The sequence below is a fragment of the Cebidichthys violaceus genome, unplaced genomic scaffold (genome assembly GCF_023349555.1).
Source record: "Cebidichthys violaceus isolate CVI_PGR_0920_01 unplaced genomic scaffold, fCebVio1.0.p SCAF_15, whole genome shotgun sequence".
NCBI classification, from domain to species: domain Eukaryota; kingdom Metazoa; phylum Chordata; class Actinopteri; order Perciformes; family Stichaeidae; genus Cebidichthys; species Cebidichthys violaceus.
Genome location: NW_027176318.1, coordinates 15,339,239 through 15,365,540, shown reverse-complemented (window position 1 = coordinate 15,365,540; position 26,302 = coordinate 15,339,239). Strand labels below are relative to the sequence as shown.

Sequence of the window (26,302 nt, the reverse complement as noted above, 5' to 3'; positions counted from 1 at the left end):
AATGCCCTCTCTGGTTGAAAGTGAAGCCACACCCAGCAGCAGTGATGTCACGGTGTACTGACACACCCTAGAGTACAGCTGTGCAGCGAGGCGACTCATTAAACCACTAGAGCAACGTAGACGCTCTCTATGTTCTAGACTGTCATGGCAGAGCTAAAGACGTTGAAAGCATTCTTATTTTCTTTTGTTTCATTTCATTATTGTCAACTTCTAACAATGTTTTTTTTTTTCCCCTCCATTCTGCAAACTCCATTTTCATAGTAAAATAACACAAATAACAGAAGAAATAATTCAGTTTAAAGGTTGACTGCGCTCTGCATACGCATTCTTCTCTTTTAGCACTAGCTAAGTCATCGCTAGTTGTGCTTAGCTTGGAAATAGCGAACGGTAAGTGCGGTTGTACGTGTTTTTGTCAATAAAGTTTGCTGACTTTAAAGAGAGAGATGCATATTTTATTTTAGCCACATAAAACAAGTATTAGCTTAAGCGTCTATATTAAGAATATTCTTTCACCGTGATCTGACATGAATCCTTTCCTTGCCACCTATCCTTGCAGGTGTACCAGCACTCCTACACGGCCTTCTACATCATCTGCAGTCTGGATACTCCGTAAGTAGGCGCTGCGCCCCGCGTGTTTCCGTTGATATTGAATTTCCTTATCTTGTCCAATGATGCCTCGCCTGACCTTGCTGCCTGTGGCTGTCTGAGAGCGACTCGTCCCCACCGGTTCTAACAACTTCCCTCCTACGAAGCACCTGCGACATCGACTACGCTGTTGACTTCCAATCCTCCGCCGCTCTGTGAGGTGAAAAAGGGTCGATGCGTAATGCGTGACCTCAAATGAACAGGTGGCAATGGGGTTGCTGTGGCATCCAGATCTTACATCTGGCCAGTTAACATGCCCGGAGGAAGGGACATGCGTTACTGAAGCGTAACAAGTCTGCACTCTTTGCTGCCGTTTCACCTCTCTGATCTTCATTCCTCTGTGTTTAAAAACACGTGAAAATGTTCATTCTCACTCCTGACGAGCGACACAAAATGATGATTTGCAAGAAGCCAGAACTTACAGCGCTTAATCAGCTGGTACTGATCAGCTGCCAATACATGTTATGGCCATTTTGCCCCAGTTAGTAGACACCTTTACCTTTTCTAAATGTCATCCACACCGGGTCACAGTATTACAGCACCGTCAGCAGCTCTCACGCTTCAAGTCAATTTGTGTGCTGCCACCTAGTGGCAAAGAAACAGACCTCAGCTAATGACCTCATTCATTCTCAGCTTCAGACAAAGACACAGATGCAGCGGCACCTCTAATTCTGCAGCCTGCACTGCGCAGCACTCTTCCCAATAAGGAGAGGTGACACTGTTGTAGAGCGCCGGTATTTATGGACACTCTTAAACCTTTTGTTCTCAGATGTGCTACACTTCTGTTCTTCTCCCCCAGCAGCGCTGGGAGAAGAACAAGTGTATGTGTCTGCACTTACTGTCTGATCGCGTGGTTTTCCCCCTCTGTCATGTTCACAACCCAGGGCGACGTGGAACTTGAACCCTCCAGAGGTCAGAAATGCTCAGCTGCAGTACGCGGGCTGGGGACCCCAGGACCAGCAACTGGTAAGAACTGCAATGTCCATGAAGTCCCTTGTCTCACCTCTTGCCTGCTGACCAAAATGAAGATTCAAACCATCCGTACTGTCTAACATGTAGCCATTGAAACCTGTTTTTCATGTGGGTCATAAGTTAAAACACACACCGGATTAGATTCACGTTAATATGGCTGTGCAAAAAGTGTAAAATATGGTCAAACTGCTAGCATGCAGTGTCTTTTAATGTTGCTTTATAAAGTCAATGGAAGATAGAATAAAATGAGGATTTATAGCGGCCCCCTAATGGGAGGAGTTGAATGAGTGATGCACGGGGTGTAAAGGGTTGTTTAAACCTGCATTAATTGATTTTTCTTGGCTACTTGGGGGAAATCATTACTTATGGAGTTGATGTGGCATATGTGTCGACCATGAAATTAAAACACTAAGCAGAAAGAAGCTGAAACACTCTGTAGAGGGGAACTGCAGAGCGGTGATTCTCTGTGGATTCACCAGCTAAGACTTTCACATACATGTAGTCCTTAATATAAAAACAGGTCCATTAAAGCAGCTTTTAATGTTACTCCTTTGGCAATCCTGTGCAGATGCCGATCTTTAAACAGATGCCGATTGCTCTGACGGATGCGGCCCATGAAGGTGGGTCGAGCACATAAAACAAAACTAATGGTGCGTTCGAGTGTCCCTTGTCAAATTACGAAGTCAGATATTTCAGGAAATTAACCTTAAACGGCCGAGTAAGTCCCATCGCACCCGAGGTCACAGTCGGAGTTGTGACAGTTCACTTGCGCACGCGACTGACAACCGGCAAACGTGGGAATCGGTTTAAATTGTGAATGTGATCGTATAAAGACTATTGATGACCCCCCCCCGACACAAAAACCTGACACACACGGCATGTTTACGTTACATTCTCTGCCTTTAAAAGCTAACCAGGAGCTCCATTACATGTTACAAGCTCACAAATAATGATGGGATACCGAGGGCTGCAAAGACGTCAAATGCCGTGTCCTCTAGATGTGGTGTGGGACAGGCTTTCTTGGCCCTCTCGGACAAATTCTCTCTCGATATATATACGAAGGAAACTTTAGAGGATCCGGCCTCCAAACCAGGACCCGGATGACCTGGAGGCAGCATTTTCCTCACGTTTGAGTCAAAGAAAACCGAATTTGTCCCTCAAAGTTTTTCCAGTAAACACGTTTCAAGTTAAACACCGCTGTTCAAATCACGACACGCAACGGTCCTTTGAAAGTCTTCCGAGATGAGTCATTTTGCGCCTCCCGTCATCGCAGTCGAACTTGTCAGAGCATTAATGAGCTCCACTCTGTTGGTTTGCAGGGCAAGACAGAACGTAAGCGATAACATTCTGCAGCACAATGCTATTAATTACCTGTTATCTCCTCAGTGGATTAATTAACACAGTCGCTAGACTGATATAGCCTCAAGTTTCCCACCATTAGTCATGAAGTGGTTTTACTTCCATCAGGCGAGTTATGTTAGCGTGAAACTGAGCAGCAGCTGGTTTCCCTGAAGGTCCGGACGTCCTCTGTCAGAGAGGTGGAGGTTGATGTCCGTCAGCTGAAACAAGCTAAACGTCGTGTACTGTCATGTTTAGACATCTAATATACATGAACCAGCGCACCTGCTAGCCTGTTCCCAAAGCCCTTATGTGTTCAATTAAACGTCATACGTTCCCATAGAGAATGAGCACATCCATGCCCATATTTAGTCCCCCAAAACACAGCTGTCCAGCCACATGTTAAGCTGTTTTTCACACTAAAAAGTCAGTGTATGTCATTAAATCAGTGGCAGCTCGATTTTGCAGAGGCGTGTATTTGCACAAGGAAGTTGCGTACATTTCTTGTTTGTTTTGTGGGAAGCAAATCCCCCCGGTGAATGGAGGAGCTTCCTGATCCCTGGAGGCAGCTAATCTGCTACACACACGTGTGTGTGTGTGTGTGTGTGTGTGTGTGTGTGTGTGTGTGTGTGTGTGTGTGTGCATGCATGCTTTGTGAAAGAGACCGAGAGAAAAACAGACAAACTGTAAGACTTTGTACAATTCACCTATGGATACCTTTTGTCCCGGGTATGGATCAACTTCCCATAATGCATTTCCCCACTTTTACTACACTCAAATCTTTCAAACTCCATACTTCCACTTTGTAACACTAAGGCTAAATGAGCCCAATGCCTGAAACACACCAAGCAGGTGCAGCTCGCCGCAATAATTACGTTTCTCTCTGCAGCCGGGAAGCGTGTTCCTGTCCAACATGTCACTGGAGTCGAAGGAGTCCGTTTACTGATTGGCTGCTTTTATCCTCCGACCGAAATTTACCGGCGAGAGTTCAATCAATCCCCGACTTTTTTAGTTTGGCCGCTCCTCGCCACAGAATCAAAGAGCCGCCGTATAGCTTTTCATTTTAATCGCTCGTCGCCTCGCCGCAGACCACGCTTCACCGCTGCTCCGGTGCGTTTTAGGCGCGAGAGTACGCCGCCATTTCAGTGGCTTTGTAAGGCTGCACTCGAGCTAAACGCTGACTTTGGCCGTCTCACAAGCTCACGATGAAAGTGTAAGCAGACTGTGAGAACACTTTAATAGGTTTGTTGCTGAAAACCTTCACGTTTCTTTTAATGCGTTAACTTTTTACATTCTCATACCCAAACGGCATCGTCGGTAAAGACGTGTAAAATAATGACTCTTCTCATTGTGTTGGCGAGGTCTCAGTGTTCTCGCCAGCCCGACGTTTGTACGCTTTCGTCCAAATATCCTCGCTGTGGATGAATGTGGATCCCAGCCACCGTTGGCTGAGTCCTACCCTCCTTCAGAGAACAGGGCCAGGGCTTCTCTCTGTGCTGTGGCCTACATTAGCTTCTATACAGGGACTCCATCTGCTCCAAAGTGACACCAAACCACGTGGGCCCCCCTTCCCCCCCCCCCACCTCAAAGCTCCTCAAGAAAAACTAAATTGTGACAGATTCTGTGGTACCTTTTTAAGGAGACGCAGGGTTTACAGGAGACCCTTTTAACCAGCTTGTTAGTTTGGTAAACGGGGTGGATTCTTAGTGTTTGATGGTTGACCGCTGCGGTATCGGACTTCCTGCTGTATGCCGTCCCGACATTTCGACTTCTCAGTGTGAACATTTCCAGTAAGATCATTCACGAACCGATAGCATCTCGAGGCCCACAGATTCCCTAATCCCCGAGATCACGGGCGAACCCTCCTCCGTAATAGCCTGAGATTGATTTCGACATGGCATTAAGGTTGTAACATTTTAAAATTCTAGCCCCAAGAGCCACCCGCCCTATCACGCTCACCGTGGGTGATGATGATCTATTATTCTCTGTAATGAAAGAGTTGACCTTCAGTTATCTGGAGAAGCCTGAAGGCCCTGTAGAGGAGAGCATCAAAGTCAGAATTTGGTCCCACGGTTTTGCCGTCTTTTCAGAACCATATTTTCAGAAATTGAAAAGACATCTTTTTCCTTCTGTTCCTCTTTGTCAAAACTCTTTGGTGTCTAATAAAAAGGAGCCATTGCCAAAAAAAAGTGCACTCTCTTGTGTGTGTGTGTGTGTGTGTGTGTGTGTGTGTGTGTGTGTGTGTGTGTGTGACAGGTGAAAAGGCTTATGTGTGTTTTGACCCCCGGGGTTGATTTTAGCTGCGATAGCATGACTCCTCACCCAGGTCTCCCACACGCCATGCAACGTGTCGGTATGAATACCAAACTCACTGTCGGGAGGCTGTTAGTCGGGGGTCAGGTGCAGCTCAACATTCCTATCAGCTGGAAGGGATTATATGCTTTTCTGGATGGGAGCTGCTTGAAAAAGAAGTTCTTGTCGTGGGGGTTTTTCCTCAAGATTGTTTTGCCTTTTTCCGAAATGTGATGCTAACATAATCTCTCTCTCTCTCTCTCTCTCTCTCTCTCTCTCTCTCTCTCTCTCTCTCTCTCTCTCTCTCTCTCTCTCTCTCTCTGGCTCATGTAGATCTTTGTTTTTGAGAACAACATCTACTATCGCTCCAGGGTTGACAACCGCTCCATCCGTCTGGTGTCTACTGGCAAGGAGGGCGTCATCTTCAACGGGCTCAGTGATTGGCTGTATGAAGGTGAGGCAGAACACATTGTCGTTGTCCTTTTGAAGTTGTATCTTGGGACTTTTCTATGTACGTTAAGCTTACCCTCAGAGGCAAGATTTTCAGACAGGAAATGTGGGAACAGTAAACACTAAATAACACTAAATCTCCCACGAACATCTGCAAATTGTCATTTATTCACGTTGGGTCTTTAACAAACAAGAATGTGTTAAACAGTAAGTTTTAGTGTTGTTGTTGTTGAGCGGATTGTTTCAGCTTTTCACAGAGCCAAAGTAGCTGTTTCCAGTCTTCATGCTAAGCTAAGCCAACCACTGCTGGCTAGAGCCTAATATTCAACCAACGGACATGAGAGTAGAGTCAATGTTCTCATCTAACTCTCAGTGACAGAGTCAACATCCCAACATGCAGAGCTACTCCTCTAATCAGGGGGGACCATTGTGTCAAGAGTCACTCGGGCCAGCGGGTCCCAAACTCAAAGTAAGGACCCCACAAGATAAACCAAAATCATTTCTGCAACGTGTGACGAGGGATCGCATGCAGACAAAGACGTCACGATGACTACTAAGGACAGTGAACCTCTCTCCTCCCTCTATACCATTACTTTATTGTGAACACTCTTCCCGTCATTAGCGAGTAATGACATGAGGCGGTCCGATCCCCCAGGGGGGCTGCATCCAACATTAGTGGGAGTCGCGTTTGGTTTCTTGCAGGTAAATTAAAAGTCAACTTGCCTCTGCTTTACACGGCCCCCGAAAACGAATGACTGTTCTACATCGGTTGATTTGCAGTTACTCGGCTCTGGCGCGTATGTATGTATGCATGTATGTATGTATGTATGTATGTATGCATGTATGTATGTATGTATGTATGTATGCATGCACACACTCTGATACAGATGTCACGGGGCTCTGAGAGCGCCGCCGATCAAAGCTCACCTGTGTGCCTCGCAGTGACAAAAAAACAAAAAAAAAAACCTGGGACGGCTGCCATGTTAGCGCTCAACTAATGGATTTATATCCGCTGCGCTGGGTGCACTCTCTGCTCCGGTGGAACTGCATTTTAATAACAAGAGAGCGAGAGAGGGCGATGAGAGAGAGAGAGAGAGAGAGAGAGAGAGATAGCAGGAATAGAGACAGCCCACGACGTACGGCGAGATGTTAATCCTCCAGTGACGCTACAATAAAACAATATCTGTGTGATGATGGGACCGGCTGCCGCACCTCAGGTCATCTGAGGTCAGCAGCGCACCAGAGCCGCGTGGCTGTGTCTCCCTCTCCACCACTGGATTGTTTTAATTTCACTTCGTCAACCCACGGATCCTCTTATCTCCGCATTAGCCGGGCTGACATTTGAAACCACGTCCATCCTTCAAGAGCAATATCCATTCCCAGGCATTTAAACATTAATCAGAGTGTTATTACAGTGTCTATTACACCCCCCCCCCCCCCCCCCGACATGTATTTATGCGCTGCTGAAGGCTTGGTAATTTACACTCATCATCATTCCGGGATAAATCTCTCACTGAGATAAAACACAGAACCAGCTTCATAATGTTGAGATAAAGTGGAATTGTAGAGCAACAGAATTGTATTTTGTTCCTTCTTCCTGCACATAACTTTTCTTCCAGTCCGTTTTATTCGTCATATTGTAGAATATTTGGTGCTTATCTTTACTCTGTGTGTGTTGCCTGTTATCATGTAGTATTTAATTATTCAATTAAAATTAATGTAATGTGTCAGACTTCATTTTCAAGTGAGGTAAATCAAAAATAATAAGACGTCAGATAGTTTTAATGTAGTTACGGCAAAATCCCAAAATAGCAGGAATGAAACCAATTATTAGTAATCGAGATCAGAATGTTCAGATTTAGTTCAAAGTGTTTTAGATGGTGATGATGGAGGCTGATGCAATTGACTTGTATGGGGTTGTACTTACTGCTATAGTTTGATTGAAGACTTAAGAGCTCTTGAGGTACACAACATGGCACATGTGTGGACGTCCTTGTTGTCTGGGGATGTTTGTCCAGATGTTTTACTGTCTCCTGTCTCGACATATGACAGTGCCCCCTGTGCATGAAGCCAGGTTTATTAAGACGTTAAAGCCCCCGACCGTAACCCCATCCAGCACACGGTCTTTGAGCCAGACCTCATCAGTGGCAAAGCTCACTAAACAACATGATCAAATTAAAATAACACACATTTGTGCAACATGTGTTAATGTGTAAATTGTGGAATCCTCGCCTGAAATCTCTGTACTAGATCATCTCTAACTTATGAATGCTTCACTTTATCAAAGTAAAAAATAGTATAGAGACTCTCAACATATAGTTATATGTTCTGGGAGAGCTTTAAAGCTTGGATCTACATCATTTCTAAAAAAAATTATCCTGAAATTGCTTTTTGTTTTTAGGCGAAAATTTAAATTTTCAATTTGTGCTGTGTGCCATCTTAATGTACTCTTAACCAGTAACATATATCTCTCTGAGGCAGACCTCATCAGTGGCAAACCTCACTAAACAACATGATCAAAGTAAAATAACACACATTGTGCAACATGTGTTAATGTGTAAATTGTGGAATCCTCGCCTGAAATCTCTGTACTAGATCATCTCTAACTTATGAATGCTTCACTTTATCAAAGTAAAAAATAGTATAGAGACTCTCAACATATAGTTATATGTTCTGGGAGAGCTTTAAAGCTTGGATCTACATCATTTCTAAAAAGAAATATCCTGAAATTGCTTAAAATTTTCAATTTGTGCTGTGTGCCATCTTAATGTACTCTTAACCAGTCACATATATTTCTCTGAGGCAGACCTTATCAGTGGCAAACCTCACTAAATAACCGCGTGGCTGAATGACAGCATATATCTGCAGCCAGATTCCTACATCTTTTGAAAAACCCTCCCTAAAAGAGTGGAGGATGGCCATGACTTCATATATAACGTCCAGGAGTCCACAACGTTTAGCCAAAATGCATTCCAAGTAGCTGATGATGATACATTGATTATTTTGATCTGGTATTATTTGTTTATTATTGATAAATCCCTTCTTTTTTTTAAATATAAATGTCCGTAAGCCTGTAAATAGACTTGGCTTTGGTCCAGTGGTGATGCCAGCATCTGCAGGGGGAGCTTAGAAGTGGCGCCAGGCTGTGTGATGTTTGCATTCATCAGTGGGACTGCGGGGCGGAGTATCTCCCCATGCTAATGACCGAGGCTCTGCTCTGGCCAAGGTCAAGCTGAGGCTCAGACTGCCGGCGAGGAGAAATGAGGTCTTAAGCTCTGGCTGTCGCCGCGCCGCAGATTTGGTGCCGAGGGGGTGAAAGGTTGGCGAATAATCTCCCAGGCTCGAATATCCGCCGGCTTGCGTTGCTGTCTTAATCCATCCGAATGTGTGTGTGCGCGTGTGTGTGCGCGTGTGTGTGTGTGTGTGTGTGTGTGTGTGTGTGTGTGTGTGTGTGTGTGTGTGTGTGTGTAGCGTGCACGCAGGAGAGACGAGAGAATTGAAGAAAATGAAATTAAACAGACACGGCCCGAGATCCCCGTCGGCTGTGTGTAATAGTCCAATACGCCTCAGGAGAGTCTCAAGTGTTCCGTCATCTGTCGGCTGTGTGATTACTGAGGCCGCACTGACGGCGACGCATCCTGCAGCGTGACGCGGCCCGAGGAAACAGCTGTTCATCGGGGCTCTGGTTGCGCCGAGATAAAAAAAAAAAAAAAAAAAAAGCTGGCGTCGCCTTTGATTGGAGTCATGTTTGCCCCCATAGATGTTTGGCTAGATGGCTGTTTGCATCGCGAGGCTTGTTTCGCAGGGTTGTGTCTGTTTATCGCTCTGTTTGTGGCTGAGCCTCGCGGGGCCCGGAGTAACCGCATAATCAACACTCGTGCGCTGGGAAGGAAGAGATTATTAAAAAGGACTCAAAATGTCGGTTTGTTTGCGAAAACGGATGTGAGACACACAGTTGGAAATAGTTTTGTAGAAGTTGTTTTAGTGCGTTCAAGTGACATTGCCGGGAGAAGGTGACAAAAACCTGAATTGGGAAAGTCTGCATCGGTCTTCCTTTTGTCAGATAGACACCAAAATCTGTTCCTGTGATGTTGTCAGTGTAGGACACTGATTTAGAGACGACGGTCAAGTGTGCTCGACAGTTTCATCAACATTGTAGATAACACATTCAGGGCTTTCCTTTTGAATTGTCTGTTCAAATCATGATAGAAAGTTTCTTTGTACTATAAAACTAAAACCTTTTGAAGCTGAACTATCGTAATGTCTCTCCAGTAATGTCCCTCCAGAGCCACATGAGACGTTACTGCTTTAAGTAGGACTCCGTGTGACAAGTAAACATAATTCTATGTTTAAAATTGATGCAGTGCCTCGGCTGACCAAAAACCTGGCGCAACCATTGCAGGACACATGTATTCACATCCTCCAGTGCTCCTCCTCCCTCCTCTAGTTTAAAGCTTAAAGAGTAACGTCACTATTTTTAAACCTGGTTCACATGTTTGTGTATCTAAGTGACGAACAACTGGTCCAGTGTTGAGGGAGGAAGCTGCAGATTGTAGCCGCCAAACGACTACAACGTCAGCTACTCACCACCAATGTGCGTCCGCTAAAAGTGCTCGTTGTGTCTGACCCCCGTAGAGAAATACCACGATCATCTACATTACATTACATTACATTACAGTCATTTAGCAGACGCTTTTATCCAAAGCGACTTACAATAAGTGCATCAACATTGGTAATCAAAAGAACTACTAGTCACCAGAAGTCATAAGTACATTTCCTTTTCCAAACAAGCATCTAAGAGCATGAAGCAGAGCATAACTCAGAGCCAAAGTACAGAAACAAGAAAAACAGTTAGTGCTATAAGTAATACGAATACAATAAGTGCAACAAGCTAGTATGAATACAATAAGTGCTGAGTGGAAGGCTCAGGGTAGCACTTCCTGAAGAGGTGGGTCATCAGCCTGATGAAAGATGGGCAGCGACTCTGCTGTCCTGACGTCAGTGGGAAGTTCATTCCACCACTGTGGGGCCAGGACAGAAAACAGCCGTGACCGGGTCGATCGGCCGCCAGGACCTCTGAGCGACGGGGCGACCGATCGCCCCGAGGCAGCAGAGCGAAGTGGTCGGGCAGGGGTGTGAGGCTTGACCGTGGCCTGGAGATAGGAAGGAGCTGTTCCTTTCACAGCTCTGTAGGCTAGCACCAGAGTCTTAAACTGGATGAGCTCTTACAGCTGTCATCTTCAGGTGGAGCCACACAGTGCAGACTCTGGAGGTGCTCAGCTAAACCTCACGTCACTCCGTCGTGTTCATAGCAACAGTCTGTTTCACCGACATGTTCTCAGCATCTTGGGGTGGAAATGTTAAACTGGTGACTCTTCCATTTGATAGATCCTAGGATTTTGCCATCTGGATGTAGTTTGTTTTATTATGACGAGGATTATAGCGAGGATTTGGTGTTGTTTTGAGGTGGAGGTGACGGTAGGATCGATGCAGGTGTTATTGGGGGGGGGGGGGACTGCAGGCTGTGAGTATCCAGAACACAAGAGGAAAGTAGTCAGACGTGTGATGTAGTGCTGGTTGTGGGATGTGACGCTGCTGCCCTCTGTTGGAGACATGTGGCCATAATTCACAGAAGAACAGCCTCCTTGATCATTTTGCCCGCACTCTTCTGTTTCATTACGACCATATGGCTCGTCTAATAGGCACATATTTTTTTTTTTTGTACTTCTTCTAATTGCAAGAAACGAACAAAATGCCACTAGCAAGGTTTGATTTTCCTCTCGTGCTCTCATTAGCTCACTCCGCCTGTATCTGCACTCATTATTTCTCACTCGCCACTTGACTCTCATGCATTAATAACGTCCTTTATTCGGTGAATAATGTAGTCCGCGCAGCAGGACGGGGGAGCGTGGAGAGAGGAGACGAGCCTCTGACAGCTCACCTTGATGCTCATCACCGGAGAAAGAAAGAGACGCCGTTTCACCGCTCCAGAGAACGGGAACGAGAGCCCATCTGAAGTAGTTCACTTACTTTCTCTCCCTTTTGTCCCTTCACTTCCCTTTGTTACTGCGCACACATCAGGGTACTTTTAGAAAGCTAACTACTTTCTCCTTGACTAGCCAAGGTGACTGGGCGCCCCCCCCGTCCCCCCCCCTTAGCCGAGCGGATCCTGACAGCTCCGGCGGTTCCACTCCACGTGGAAAGCTTTTTTAAGCTGCTGCCGGTGAAATCAGCAGGCGGCGGCAGAACTAGCCATGCGGGGAAAAAAAAAAAATCTCTCGCCATTTGCAAATGCGGCACAGCGCTGTCCTGTGCTGCTCTGCTCATCATCAGACAGCGTGATCCAATCATTCCCCACTGAGCTCTGCCAGCAGGGTCCAGGTGGACGCGACAGGCAGGCAGGAAGTGCAAAGACTAATTGGACTTGAATGCAACCGTTGAACCTGTTTCTGCTCACGTCACTGGCGCAGAGATGTGCGGGGCGTACGGCGTCCGTACTGCGGGGCGCGCGATTCCTTCTGCAGGGCCGCGTCAGAGAGCGAATGTACGCGAGCGTCTGCTGTTTGCGTGACGCTGCATATTAAGTGATTCCAGCGCGCGGTTAATGAAAATGCTAATTGGTAGTTGATGTCTGTTAATTCCCCCGAAGCGAGCGCCCAGTCCCGCAGATAAACGGCATTAATGCAATTTTAATTGCAAAAGTTGCCATAAATGTTGCCGGTGGCACGCCGTGGCAATAAGTGGATCTGTCTCAGAGCCGTCTGCGTCGACTTAATAATGGAGGAGGATTGAGCCGGCCGTGCTCCGTGATGTCAGAAGAAGTTCCCTCAGTGAGCTTTTTATTTGCATAATTTCTTAATAACTCACTGTGTGTTGACAGAGGACTTTGTGTGTGTGTGTGTGTGTGTGTGTGTGTGTGTGTGTGTGAGTGAGTGTGTTTGTTGAACAGATGGAGGTTGTGCACTGCTTTTTTTCCCCCCATTATTTTCTCTGTTCTGTTGAACAAGAGTGTGTGCGATTGCAACACCATTTTAAACACACACACACACACACACACACACACACACACACACACACACCTGCACACAGAGGGTCTCGAGGGAACTCTCTCGGTCGCAAGTCTGAAATGAGTTGACGTGAGTTTCTTGCTGAAAATGGCACACAGGCACACACACACACACACACACACACACACAGAGGTAGGGGCAACCCAACATCTAGAGTTACACGGTGTAGTTGTGAGAAATTGCTGTTCGGTTTTGTTTCTAGGAAATCTGGCCGAGTTCTATTTTGGTGGATGTGCTGCGCTGTGATTTATGACCTGACCATGTGTGTGCAGGTTTAACAGAGAGAGATACAGAGTGAATGAGTGAATCCAAATACAGAAAACAGGTCAGGCAACAGTTAGGATACAGTATTGCTGATAGGGCACATTTTCTGGCCTGTTTTAAATCAACATTCACACAATACAACGATTAATACTGATGATGCAGCATTTATATGTTTTCCCCACAACACCTCTTAATACCTCACCGTGATACGCAGCAGCAGTGTGTCTCTGCTGGCCTGCAGCCAGTCTCTGCTGTGTGACTTTTTATTTCATTTTTTTTTTTATTCGCTGTCATTCTGATCGATGGTCGTTTCGTTCCTTCCAGAGGAGATCTTCCAGTCCCACGTTGCCCACTGGTGGTCTCCGGATGGGGCCAGGTTAGCGTACGCCACCATCAATGACACCCTGGTGCCCAGAATGGAGCTGCCCATGTTTACGGGCACACCGTACCCACTGGGGAAAGAGTACCACTACCCGAAGGTGCGCGGGTTAAACTGGATTATTGGATGTTTTCTTTGGATTCTAGACTGTAGCATCATTTACGCCGTCTTCTCGTTCCTCGTCCCGTTTCAGGCCGGCGAGGAGAACCCGGTCATCACTCTGTATGTGGTGAACCTCAACGGCCCGCTTCACACCATCGAGATGAGGAGACCCGACGATCCCAGGATGGGGTGAGGCATGCAAACTGTCCACCGATCAAATCGCTCCAATCAGTCGCATGATGCATTCATACTCATACGTTCTCTCATGTGTGGTGTCAATGTATTCATTTTCTGGATCTTTTCATTTTCTTTGTGTCCTGCAAAGATCCTGTCAGAGTTTTATCTCTCCAGTGATGCATTTGTACTTTAATGTGATCCCAGGTTTAGTTATTCTCTTTAATCCCGCCTTCGCTGTGGCTCATTATGTCATTAATGTTTCACCCCATCTTAAACTTCTATCATACTATGCTATCAGTAAATGGAAACTTTTTGCCGCATTTTCGTCTCTTTTTCCAACATTTTGGTCCTTTGCTCTCGGTCCATGCTGGTTTGCAGACCTCGCAGTGTGAACGGGAGGAATCGGTACTTAATGGTGTCTCTGTGTTTGTCAGTGAGTACTACGTCACCATGGTGAAATGGGCCACCACCACCAAGCTGGCCATCAACTGGCTGAACAGAGCCCAGAACATCTCTATACTCACACTGTGTGAGGCCACGACGGGGGTCTGCTCAAAGGTGTGTGTGTGTGTGTGTGTGTGTGTGTGTGTGTTACGTGTACTGTAACATGCTGTGATGTTGTGTTACTTTTACTTAACTCTTGTCCACCTGTTTCTGCAGAAACATGAGGATGAAAGTGAGGGATGGCTGCACAGACAGGTAGTTACACATGTCGCCCTGTTCACCCGTAGTGTCGACCCACTTCTTTTGTGTAATTATTGCATTTACCGACCCTGCTTTTCGAGGTGCTGTTTCTACGTTTTTGTCGAGTGAAACGTTACAATAATCTCCTCCGTGTCTTCAGAATGAGAAGCCTCTGTTTTCCAAAGATGGGCTGAAGCTGTTCTTCACCCGCGCCATTCCACAGGGAGGCAGGGGCAAGTTCTTCCACATCTCCATGTCCGTCTCCCAAGTAAGAGAACACGTGTGTGTGTGTGTGTGTGTGTGTGTGTGTGTGTGTGTGTGTTTGTGTGTGTGAGTGTGAGAGAGTAATGTTCAGAGTCAGGAAACACAGTCTGTTTGGTGTGTGTTATAAGCTTTAGGGGTTGATTCTTTTTACTTCCTCTGTTTTTATCTCCGAAGCCCAACACCAGTACTGACACGCTGCAGTCCATCACATCTGGAGACTGGGATGTCACCCAAGTCCTGGCCTATAATGAGGACAGCCAACTGATGTGAGCGCCCACAAACCAGCGACACGCTCACAGCGGAAAGCAACAGCGCATCATAGCTCCGTAGTAATTCATGTCGGCACACGTTGTTTTAATTATCAGCAAGCAAAAGCCGCTAGAGATCCGTCGCTGCAGGTGCATTCAAAGTAAACTTGTGTCTAATGTTAACTACTTTGTTTTAATGAGGAAACGTGAGCAAATAGCTGGCATGAGCAAGAAAGAAAGATGTTTTTTTTATCTTGTTTTTAGTGTTAATTATGTCTAATATGTGTCAGTCATTCCAAAATATAAGGTTGAGCAAAACACCATTGATCTAAAGGTTATAAGAACAGCTTAGAACTTTAACTCGCTTGTTTTTGCAGAGAGCGAATGAGTTGAATATTTCAGCACCACGGACAGAGACAGAGTTCCCCCAGCTTTTCAATGCTTCGACAACACGGACAGAGCCCGGTGAAGCAGACTGTCGCCGTCCGACCGGCAAATGGCTCTTTGTTTTTATTGGGTCTTTGTAGAAAAGCACCGATGCTGCATTTTGAGAGACGGCGACTAAACTTATCGTCTGTTGCGGAGAGCGTTGTGTTCTTCCACCAGCTCGCACGGTTCCACGCGATAAACCGCTTCAAATAGGCCCCCCCCCCCCCCCCCCCCCCCCCTCCATCACTCCCGGATAATTCCACACCCACACTCTGGGCCACAAGGCAACTGTGATCCGACAAACACGATCTCGCATGTACTCACTTAACGTTCTGCGCACACAAACAGAAGCACAGTTACTCACTCCCAGTGTTTGAAGTGACTTGAAAAACTCTCCCAAAAAAACCTCTTCCTCCACCCAAGGGGGGCGAGATTTGGCCTACTTCTCTTCTAAAAAAGATCCCCCCCCATCATTCATTTATGAAACAACTATTCTTGTGAGTATTTGGGGCATCGCTTGTGTGCTCCTCGTGCTTTTCTCTTTTAACACGTTCTAGCTAAACCACCGTGACGTTCTTCTCTTCTCTCTGATTGCAGATACTTTTTGAGCACCGAGGACGGTCCGAAGAGAAGACATTTGTACAGGTAACGGCTGTCCTCTGCGTTGTCTTTTTATGTTGCTCATTCGGATGAAAAAGTGAAATGACCTCTTCTCTGTTGCCGCAGCGCGGACACCTTCGGTTCCTTCAACCGCCGCTGTCTGTCCTGCGCGTTGTCCGACAGCTGTGACTACGTCAGCGGCTCCTTCAGTCACAACATGAGCTATTTCCTGCTCAACTGCCAAGGTAGCTGACGCAGCGTCTTCTCACTAAACGCTCTCCATTGCTCGGTCTTCCCCCTCAACTCTCGGCCCAACTTGCCCATTTCAAGGCAACAATGCGGTTGTGAGAAAACGATATTAGCCGAGCAGTCGGACGGTCGCTTTGCAGCGCTGGCTTTGCCGTTTTTTTTTAAATTGGAGGCTGCCGATGTAACGCTGCAGTTCCTCCAGCTGTAGGGGTTTGATAACCTGAAGGGGAAGACTTGTAGTGTCCAGGTGAGGATGCTAGATAAAGGTCTTAAGCACAATACAGACAGGCTTACTGACACCTTTTCTATTGCTGCTGTACATTTGTGTTTTTATCCTGAGTCTAAATGTGTTTAATGCAGATGTGGAATAAGCATTAACATCATTTCACTTTGCTTTCAAAAGTATGAACAACAAAGTGAAACATTAGTTTATTATTGCTACATTAACATGTTTGAGTTGTTTTAAATGCTTCATTGGGTGGTTTAATCTATAACAATGCGTCATGTGTTATAAATGGATCATATATATATATATATGTCAAATATCGTTTTTGAACAAGAAATAACAGCTTTATCTGGTAAATGAAATGGAATAAAAGCACATTTCCCTCTGAAATGTAGTGGAGTAGAAGTATAAGGTAGCAGTACATGTACAGTGTGTTACAAAGTACTTGAGAAAATGTACTTGGGTACTAGTACTATTCAGCATTGTTCTATATTTTAGTCCATATTTTCTCCATATTTCTGTATTTTAACGATAAAAAACAGAAAATAAGAGCCAATCTTCGTGTGTCTGTTCTCTAGTTTTTACCCGAATAATAAAGAACGTCCATCTCGCTGTGCCGCTCCTTACAACCTTGATCTATGTGTGCCGCGCTTTGCCGTGGCAACAGCAAAAGAACGGGCAAAGAAGAAAGATGTCAAAATGTCGTGGCACTGTCTTCACACTGCTGCGAACACAGAGCAATGTTTCTTTGATTTCACTTTTTAGAACGTGATCGTCACTGAAGCGAGATCAAACGGGGGAAGGACCACAATGCCGTCAAACAGTCCCTGCACACCCCCAGACACCACTGATACTCCATTGTCCTGCATCTCATGCATTCGTAATCCGCCCCTCTCCTCACAGCCTGCCTCTGAGAATTTATGTGACGAGGCTGTGATATGATTACCGCGAGGAGAGAGAGAGACAGAGAGAGAGTGGGAGGACGAAACATGAGGGACGGGGGGACGGGGACGTGAGCGATCAGCCGCTGCACTCTCCACCAGACGCAAACCGCAATGTTCCTGCACTGTGTTCCCAATTTTCTAAGTGCATCAATCACTTCATTCGCTGTCCCTACTCCCTCCAATTTGAGGTCGTACGGCTTTAGCGTGAGGAACTTTTTTCCCCTGCCGGTGGCCCACTTATGGAAAAGCTGCTTCAGCCACTGCATTACATAAATCCAATGAGCACAGATTTGACGGACAGAAGATCTGGGATGTCTCTCTTGTTTTCGCTGCAGTCACCGGAGCAGACTTATGTTGTATGTGCCTGAAACGTTTCTCTGATTTTTCAGAACTTTAACTCTCTGATCTCCTCCTCAGGACGGGACGTCCCGTTCGTAGCCGTCTACAAGACGCAGAGAGACGTGGACAGCGAGACGCAAGACAGGGAGAGTGAGTATTTACGCTAAGTGAAGCGTTTGCCTCCGGACTGTGGATCATGTTCAAGACGTCACGGGTTAATAGCTGCATTGAAAATGACCTTATGATCGAGAAGGGTTGCCGTCGCAGTGCAGAATGACCACCTGTGCACTCCAGCGTGACGGCGGTAATCGCATTACTCCCCACGATGGACGTCCTCATTAAATTATGAGCTGCCCAACCTCAATATCAGCAAACTTTAATTTGATTACTACGGGGCGCATGTGTGTGTGTCAGTCTGTGTTTTACCAATATGATGTCCCTGCTCTGATTATGTTAAAAGAGCCCTTGATGTTATTACCGTGGATTATTTCATGTTGTCAGCTATTAAACGCTGGCGATGTTTCCCCGACGTTAACCTACCAAGCTGGTGAGTTTGCTGTTTGTTTGAAAGGCTTTTCTTCGCTGCCGGATCTAAAATGACAGTAAGATGATTAACATAGCAGATGATTGACACAGCAATGCAACCAGGACACCAATGGTTATTAACAAGGCCAAGAGTCTACAGCCTTAGTCTACAGAATTTATGTGAATTCGGTTACGTGGGCTGAGATAGTTCTTTGCGTGACTTAAAATAAGTCAACGCTGACTTTTGGTTTCACACAGGAACATCAGAATTACTCTCTGCTTGCATCCATCATCCTGTCAGTTGGTCAGAGGGTGGATTCCCGTCCCGGTTGCTGCCTTTGGACCACGTACACGCCCCGGTCCTAAAATACAATGTTCGCCACATGCCCCTTTGACTCCGGCAGTCATGGCAAGCGAGGGTGATAAGTCAGTGGTGCACAAACCGGCTGTAGCTGTTGGATAAGTGCAGCCGGTTCCCCCTTCAGGACAACCTTTTTGGACGCATGGAGTCCGCCGTGAGCAGCTCCAGGTCACAGCTTCGGCTGCGGTCGTGCTCGTCGTGCTTTTCTCCGGTTTTGTATTTTTGTTGGAGTTCATGCTAAAAAGTTTTGGAGGACAAGAGGCTCTGGTGGAGTTGCTTTCTTGTATGAATATCAATGCACAGCTCCAATCATTGTTCTACACCATCAAAAATGAATCATTTATTTCATTGCACCAGGAAAACCCATTAACTATAGAAAAAAATATATATGGAAACACAGAACAGTCATGCTCATAATGAAAGTGATTGTTATTTAAAAACAAGCTGATTCCATTTTATTTTTTAATTTTCTGACTTGTTTGTTGGTTTTCAGAACTATGACTTGGACTTGTCCAAACAATAGATAGAGTAAACCTTGTTCTCTGCGATCTCATTGGTTAATTAATCATGTGCTGTCCGCAGGCATTGCAGAAGTACATAAACTGGAGAGCAACGAGAACCTGAGGCTGATCCTGGACTCCATGCAGATGCCCACCGTGGAGTACAAGGAGATCAACATGGACGACTACAGTATGTGTCAGAGCCACAGTCACTTTGATGGACAGGTTATGAGTATGAGTTATCTGATAGTTGACAAACTTTAAATAAAACAAAAAACCACGGGGGGTCACAACAAATTCAGCTTTACATCCCATCCTCCATAATCGTCTTTTTACATGCAGATGTTACAGAATCTACACTTTCGGCCGTGATGCTTTATCATTAATTGGTTACAGGTTCAATATATATATTTTAGAGTTTCTCAATGAGAGAGGGCTTTCATTGAATGGTCAATAGTTGAATTGATTGTGTGTTCTACTGTGCTGCGTTGGGTTACAGCCCTGTCGATGCAGATCCTGAAACCCGCGGGCTTTGTGGACACGGCCCACTATCCGCTGCTCCTGCTCGTGTAAGTGTGAGCACACGTTTTCACACACGTCTGTCTACAGTACATCTGGTGCACACACTCCTGCAGAGGAAAAAGCCTGTTTCCATTCTGCACTGCCGACTCATCAGTGGAGACTTCCTGGAGTTTTAATCTGGCTTATTCATTTTAATAATCGCTGTATTGTCCTCTACTCTAGCTGGATAGTAATTACACTGTGAATGAGGAACCCACCCCCCCCTTCTTCTTCTTCCATTTGGGTTTCTTTCCTCAGGCCTTTAACCGTCTTTTACTCTGCAGCTCAAATCTAAGATTTTCAAGAATTTGGCCCATTGTGCTCTGCCTGCCTCTCCATTTAAGCACCGACGTGTCTCGAATAATCAGATAATAAGCAGAAGGTATCTGCAATATTAAAAAGTATTAAAAGATATCACATTTCACCTTTTTGGAAGAAGTTACGCCTGCTGCAAGGTTCAGCTTTCTTTCATCCTCTGTGGATCAGGTACTGCTGATGTTGCACTTCCTTCCCTGCACAATAGAGCTCACTGCCAGTAAATCGTACTGACCCAAAAATATTAAATATGATTGAAAAGCATCTTTCAGACAATAGCTGTTGTACCCACAGGGTCCCAAACAGACACAAGCTCATAAATTCATAAATTCTATGCAACGTTTGTATTGATATTGTGATATAACTGGAGGAAGTCATTGCTTCGCATGGAGCGGTCTGGACTGCACTGATCTGTTTGCCTGCGTTTGTTTGTGTGCAGCGATGGGACACCTGGTGGTCAGATGGTGGCGGAGCAGTTCCACGTGGACTGGGCCACAGTGCTGGTGAGCAGCTTCGGCGCCATCGTGGTGCGCTGTGACGGACGAGGCAGCGGCTTCCAGGGCACCAACCTGCTGCACCGGATCCAGAAGAAACTGGGGGTGTACGAGGAGCAGGATCAGAAGGAAGCACTCGAGTATGGAATGTCTTCATACTGTCTCATCAAAGACTTGACAGACATCAGGGTCAGAATGTATCAGAGTCTGTGTGTTACATATATGAAGCCACATAAATTCCCCAAATAGAGTGTCTCAATCAGAATGAATTAAAATCTGTTTAAACCTACTTACTTATTATTTTAAGAATGTATATCTTTTATTTTGTAGCATTTAGATGTTGAAGCAGTAGTTGTTATAGTAGTAGTATTGTATTATAATCAGTCTCTTGTAAACACAGTTGTGAAAGCATCTTGTAAACATTAGCTATAGTCAAAATAGAAATGTTCTTCCCAACTAGAACCAATTGTGTATCTCTTGCAGTTTTATTTTGAAAGAGCCCTACGTTGACAAAACCAGAGTTGGAGCTTTCGGGAAGGTAAGGACGTTCTCCGTGTGTACCTGAACGCACCATGCATGTCTTTGTTAACACCAGGGTGTAAGTACAGTGAATTTTACTTCCAGTATTAAAATTAACAGTGCGTTGTGGAATGTTCCATATCAGTGTTTTATTAGTATATATATGATCTTTTTTGGATTAACAGTGGCGGTAAAGTTCAACTTTCTCATTTTACAGCTTCACAGTACACAAAAATCTGTTTCTGAAAACATTTGAGGCGAGAAATAGGCAATGCAGTGACGGGATCTTGATTCTCCGAGGCTCCGATTGGTTGTTTGGGACACAACGAAATCTTCCAAATGCCATAAGGAGCACTGAAAGGAGGCAGAGAGACCTGATTACCAGTCTCATGTACTACTGTCTGGATATAGTGACAATTTGAGCAAATCTGTAGGTTTTTTTCTGTTGCATTTTACTGGAAGGGGATGACAAATTGTAATCTAAAAAGTAACTGTCAGACAAATGTACTGCAGTATTAAGCGCAGTGCGGTCCAGTGGAATATAAGTATAAAGTGGTGATAACGTGCGCATGTTGGTTGTACCTCAGGTGTATGGAGGCTATGTGACCAGCCTGTTGGTCAGTGGCGAGGAATCCCCTGTGAAGTGTGGCGCTGTCCTCTCACCCATCACCGACTTTGAATTATACGGTAAGCTGTTTGTTTGCAGAGAATCTGTATTCTAGCTTTCAAAAAGCTATAGTCTCTGTATGTAATAAAGAAATGCAGTATCCCTGCATAATTATTCCCTCTCCGGCGGTGCTGTCAGGATGCACTGAAAAGGAAAAAGAGATTGCAAATCTATCACCTTTAGCGCTGCAGCTGGGAGTTATTTCCATGACTATTTTCTACATGTGTGTACACGTGTGGGGGGGGAAAGAAAGAGCTTGTTCGCCTTCTCAGTGTGATGCTGCAGATACACTTTGAACCCAATCACAACAGTGCCAGACAAAGTTAACTACACCAGCCTCACCTCAGCCACCAAAGGAGTGAAATGTGTGAAATGCAGAATTGTGTGTATCGAGAGAGCGACGGAGAGAAAGAGAGACGGCGCTCTCGTGTCGGCACAGAGTCGGGGAAACTGCAAATTAAAGAGGAACTGTGCGTCACGGTGGGAGTGATTTCACATCAATTTGATTTCTCTCGCTTTGCCAGAGGGGGTGAGAGACGTGCCATGACACTGTATACGTTTGGAATTGCAAATGAAGACATGCTGCAAACGCTTTGAGACTAAAGAATATGGAGATGAGTGAATATATTTGAATATGGGGAAAAACCTGGAAACGTGTACTTTTTGTCCTTCAAAAAGGCCGAAGAACAAGACAGAAACGACTCATCAGTCTTGTCATTAATATGAAGTTTTGATTTGATTTTTACGTCAAAGCAAAGTATTAATTGAAGCCATCGTTCCCTTGTAGCATCCGCGTTTTCAGAAAGATACCTTGGGCTGCCTAAACCTGATCCGAGGGCATACACGGTAAGATTTGATTGCAATTGTTACGTTTCAAGTTCCACTTGTGGTATTTACTCTAGCATCTCATTCCATCTAATTTGTTGCTGTGTGTCTCATCACTCCTCAGATGGCAAATTTAGCACACAGAGCATCTCAGTTCATGGATAAGAAGTTCCTTATTATTCATCCAACAGCTGATGGTAGGTCAAGGATGTTCAAAAACCTAATTCAATTTGTTTAAATCTTACATGAAGCAAAGAGGTATTTGACATTTCGACGTGTATATCATTGTGTTTTCCCAGAAAAGGTCCATTTCCAGCATACAGCGAAGTTCATCGCCCAGCTCATCAATGAGAAGGCCAACTATACCTTACAGGTATGTGGATTTACTTTCACTCCTTTGTAATTACTACTGCTGCTGATCCAATTTCTCTGCCTGGTTCAGTTATTCTCCAACCTCTGGGAGCTCTGTGATCCCAGCGGGGTCCAACAGCAGGCAGAGGATTAGCCCTGACAATGCCTTCATTCCACATAATGAGATTATGAGACCTTCTTGGGCCTCGTGCATTAACACCAGGACAAATCCAATTAGGATACAATGTTCTGCAGCTGAATGTTCATCGGAGCTTATTAGTGACCGAAGGATGGGTTACTGTGCTCACGTGCTTTAACCTGGTTTCTCTTTGCTTTATTCTGCTTTAGGTCAACCCATGTAAACACGATAACTCAGTTTGAATATCTTAGGTAAACTAATACTCCAGAAATTTAGTGTGAGTCCCATGAAGTGCTAAATCAATTAGTCAACCCTATATAGTTAATGATGAAATAACAAAAAATGACTTTGCCTTGCAATTGTCATTTCCTTTTTAACATTTTGAAGATTAAAATTATTAATGAACTAAGAATCCACAGATTATTTGATAATTGAAATTATTTTAAATTGCAGTTGTAGAGTAATTTTAATATGTACTCATGTAAAGGGTTATTGGCAGCTGTGGAAAATAATCATTTCATAACAAAAAAGTGAAAAAACATTCATAGTATAGCATGTCGAAAAAAGTGAAAAAGTAGTCATAGTATAACATGTCGAAAAAAGTCAAAAAACAGTCATAGTATAGCATGTCAAAAAAACAGTCATAGTATAGCATGTCGAAAAAAGTGAGAAAACAGTCATAGTATAGCATGTCGAAAAAAGTGAAAAAACAGTCATAGTATAGCATGTCGAAAAAAGTGAAAAAACATTTTTAGTATAGCCTGTCGAAAAAAGTGAAAAAACAGTCATAGTATAGCATGTCGAAAAAAGTCAAAAAACAGTCATAGTATAGCGTGTCGAAAAAAGTGAAAAAACATTCATAGTATAGCGTGTCGAAAAAAGTGAAAAAACAGTCATAGTATAGCATGTCGAAAAAAGTGAAAAAACTGTCATAGTATAGCATGTCAAAAAAAGTGAAAAAGCTGTCATAGTATAGCATGTCGAAAAAAGTCAAAAAACATTCATAGTATAGCATGTCGAAAAAAGTGAAAAAACATTCATAGTATAGCATGTCGAAAAAAGTGAAAAAACAGTCATAGTATAGCATGTCGAAAAAAGTGAAAAAACAGTCATAGTATAGCATGTCGAAAAAAGTCAAAAAACAGTCATAGTATAGCCGGTCGAAAAAGTGAAAAAACATTCATAGTATAGCCTGTCGAAAAAACAGTCATAGTATAGCATGTCGAAAAAAGTAAAAAAACAGTCATAGTATAGCATGTCGAAAAAAATGAAAAAACAGTCATAGTATATAGCCTGTCGAAAAAACAGTCATAGTATAGCATGTCGAAAAAGTGAAAAAACAGTCATAGTATAGCCTGTCGAAAAAAGTGAAAAAACATTCATAGTATAGCCTGTCGAAAAAAGTGAAAAAACAGTCATAGTATAGCATGTCGAAAAAGTGAAAAAACAGTCATAGTATAGCATGTCGAAAAAGTGAAAAAACATTCATAGTATAGCCTGTCGAAAAAGTGAAAAAACATTCATAGTATAGCCTGTCGAAAAAAGTCAAAAAACAGTCATAGTATAGCATGTCGAAAAAAGTGAAAAAACAGTCATAGTATAGCATGTCGAAAAAAGTGAAAAAACAGTCATAGTATAGCATGTCGAAAAAAGTGAAAAAGCTGTCATAGTATAGCATGTCGAAAAAAGTCAAAAAACATTCATAGTATAGCCTGTCAAAAAAGTGAAAAAACATTCATAGTATAGCATGTCGAAAAAAGTGAAAAAACATTCATAGTATAGCCTGTCGAAAAAAGTGAAAAAACAGTCATAGTATAGCCTGTCGAAAAAAGTGAAAAAACATTCATAGTATAGCCTGTCGAAAAAAGTGAAAAAACAGTCATAGTATAGCCTGTCGAAAAAAGTGAAAAAATAGTCGTAATATAACATGTCGAAAAAAGTGAAAAAACATTCATAGTATAACATGTCGAAAAAAGTCAAAAAACAGTCATAGTATAGCATGTCGAAAAAAGTCAAAAAACAGTCATAGTATAGCATGTCGAAAAAACAGTCATAGTATAGCATGTCGAAAAAAGTGAGAAAACAGTCATAGTGTAGCATGTCGAAAAAAGTGAAAAAACAGTCATAGTATAGCATGTCGAAAAAAGTCAAAAAACAGTCATAGTATAGCCTGTCGAAAAAAGTGAAAAAACATTCATAGTATAGACTGTCGAAAAAAGTGAAAAAACATTCATAGTATAGCCTGTCGAAAAAAGTGAAAAAACAGTCATAGTATAGCCTGTCGAAAAAAGTGAAAAAACAATCATAGTATAGCCTGTCGAAAAAAGTGAAAAAACAGTCATAGTATAGCCTGTCGAAAAAAGTGAAAAAATAGTCATAATATAACATGTCGAAAAAAGTGAAAAAACAGTCATAGTATAACATGTCGAAAAAAGTCAAAAAACAGTCATAGTATAGCATGTCGAAAAAAGTCAAAAAACAGTCATAGTATAGCATGTCGAAAAAACAGTCATAGTATAGCATGTCGAAAAAAGTGAGAAAACAGTCATAGTGTAGCATGTCGAAAAAAGTGAAAAAACAGTCATAGTATAGCATGTCGAAAAAAGTCAAAAAACAGTCATAGTATAGCCTGTCGAAAAAAGTGAAAAAACATTCATAGTATAGCCTGTCGAAAAAAGTGAAAAAACATTCATAGTATAGCCTGTCGAAAAAAGTGAAAAAACAGTCATAGTATAGCATGTCGAAAAAGTGAAAAAACAGTCATAGTATAGCATGTCCAAAAAAGTGAAAAAACAGTCATAGTATAGCCTGTCGAAAAAAGTGAAAAAACTGTCATAGTATAGCATGTCGAAAAAGTGAAAAAACAGTCATAGTATAGCATGTCGAAAAAACAGTCATAGTATAGCATGTCGAAAAACGTGAAAAAACAGTCATAGTATAGCCTGTCGAAAAAAGTGAAAAAACATTTATAGTATAGCCTGTCGAAAAAAGTGAAAAAACAGTCATAGTATAGCATGTCGAAAAAGTGAAAAAACAGTCATAGTATAGCATGTCGAAAAAGTGAAAAAACATTCATAGTATAGCCTGTCGAAAAAGTGAAAAAACATTCATAGTATAGCCTGTCGAAAAAAGTCAAAAAACAGTCATAGTATAGCCTGTCGAAAAAAGTGAAAAAATAGTCATAATATAACATGTCGAAAAAAGTGAAAAAACAGTCATAGTATAACATGTCGAAAAAAGTCAAAAAACAGTCATAGTATAGCATGTCGAAAAAAGTCAAAAAACAGTCATAGTATAGCATGTCGAAAAAACAGTCATAGTATAGCATGTCGAAAAAAGTGAAAAAACATTCATAGTATAGCCTGTCGAAAAAACA

General features: G+C 43.6%; 1 protein-coding gene across 5 annotated transcripts in view; it reads left to right on the top strand.

Annotated features, from left to right (window-relative positions):
* Positions 1 to 26,302, top strand: part of LOC137872032 (A-type potassium channel modulatory protein DPP6-like) — a 178,075-nt gene that overhangs the window by 142,853 nt on the left and 8,920 nt on the right. For all 5 annotated transcript variants that reach the window (XM_068710233.1, XM_068710234.1, XM_068710235.1 and 2 more), the window contains 20 exons: positions 557 to 609; positions 1,530 to 1,611; positions 5,581 to 5,701; positions 13,353 to 13,507; positions 13,601 to 13,698; positions 14,121 to 14,244; positions 14,347 to 14,385; positions 14,531 to 14,638; positions 14,809 to 14,900; positions 15,909 to 15,956; positions 16,038 to 16,156; positions 17,748 to 17,819; positions 19,138 to 19,245; positions 19,555 to 19,624; positions 20,371 to 20,565; positions 20,909 to 20,963; positions 21,532 to 21,631; positions 22,399 to 22,457; positions 22,561 to 22,633; positions 22,736 to 22,809. In XM_068710233.1, coding sequence (XP_068566334.1) covers positions 557 to 609; positions 1,530 to 1,611; positions 5,581 to 5,701; positions 13,353 to 13,507; positions 13,601 to 13,698; positions 14,121 to 14,244; positions 14,347 to 14,385; positions 14,531 to 14,638; positions 14,809 to 14,900; positions 15,909 to 15,956; positions 16,038 to 16,156; positions 17,748 to 17,819; positions 19,138 to 19,245; positions 19,555 to 19,624; positions 20,371 to 20,565; positions 20,909 to 20,963; positions 21,532 to 21,631; positions 22,399 to 22,457; positions 22,561 to 22,633; positions 22,736 to 22,809 — 1,845 coding nt within the window. The remainder of the gene's footprint in view (positions 1 to 556; positions 610 to 1,529; positions 1,612 to 5,580; positions 5,702 to 13,352; positions 13,508 to 13,600; positions 13,699 to 14,120; positions 14,245 to 14,346; positions 14,386 to 14,530; positions 14,639 to 14,808; positions 14,901 to 15,908; positions 15,957 to 16,037; positions 16,157 to 17,747; positions 17,820 to 19,137; positions 19,246 to 19,554; positions 19,625 to 20,370; positions 20,566 to 20,908; positions 20,964 to 21,531; positions 21,632 to 22,398; positions 22,458 to 22,560; positions 22,634 to 22,735; positions 22,810 to 26,302) is intronic.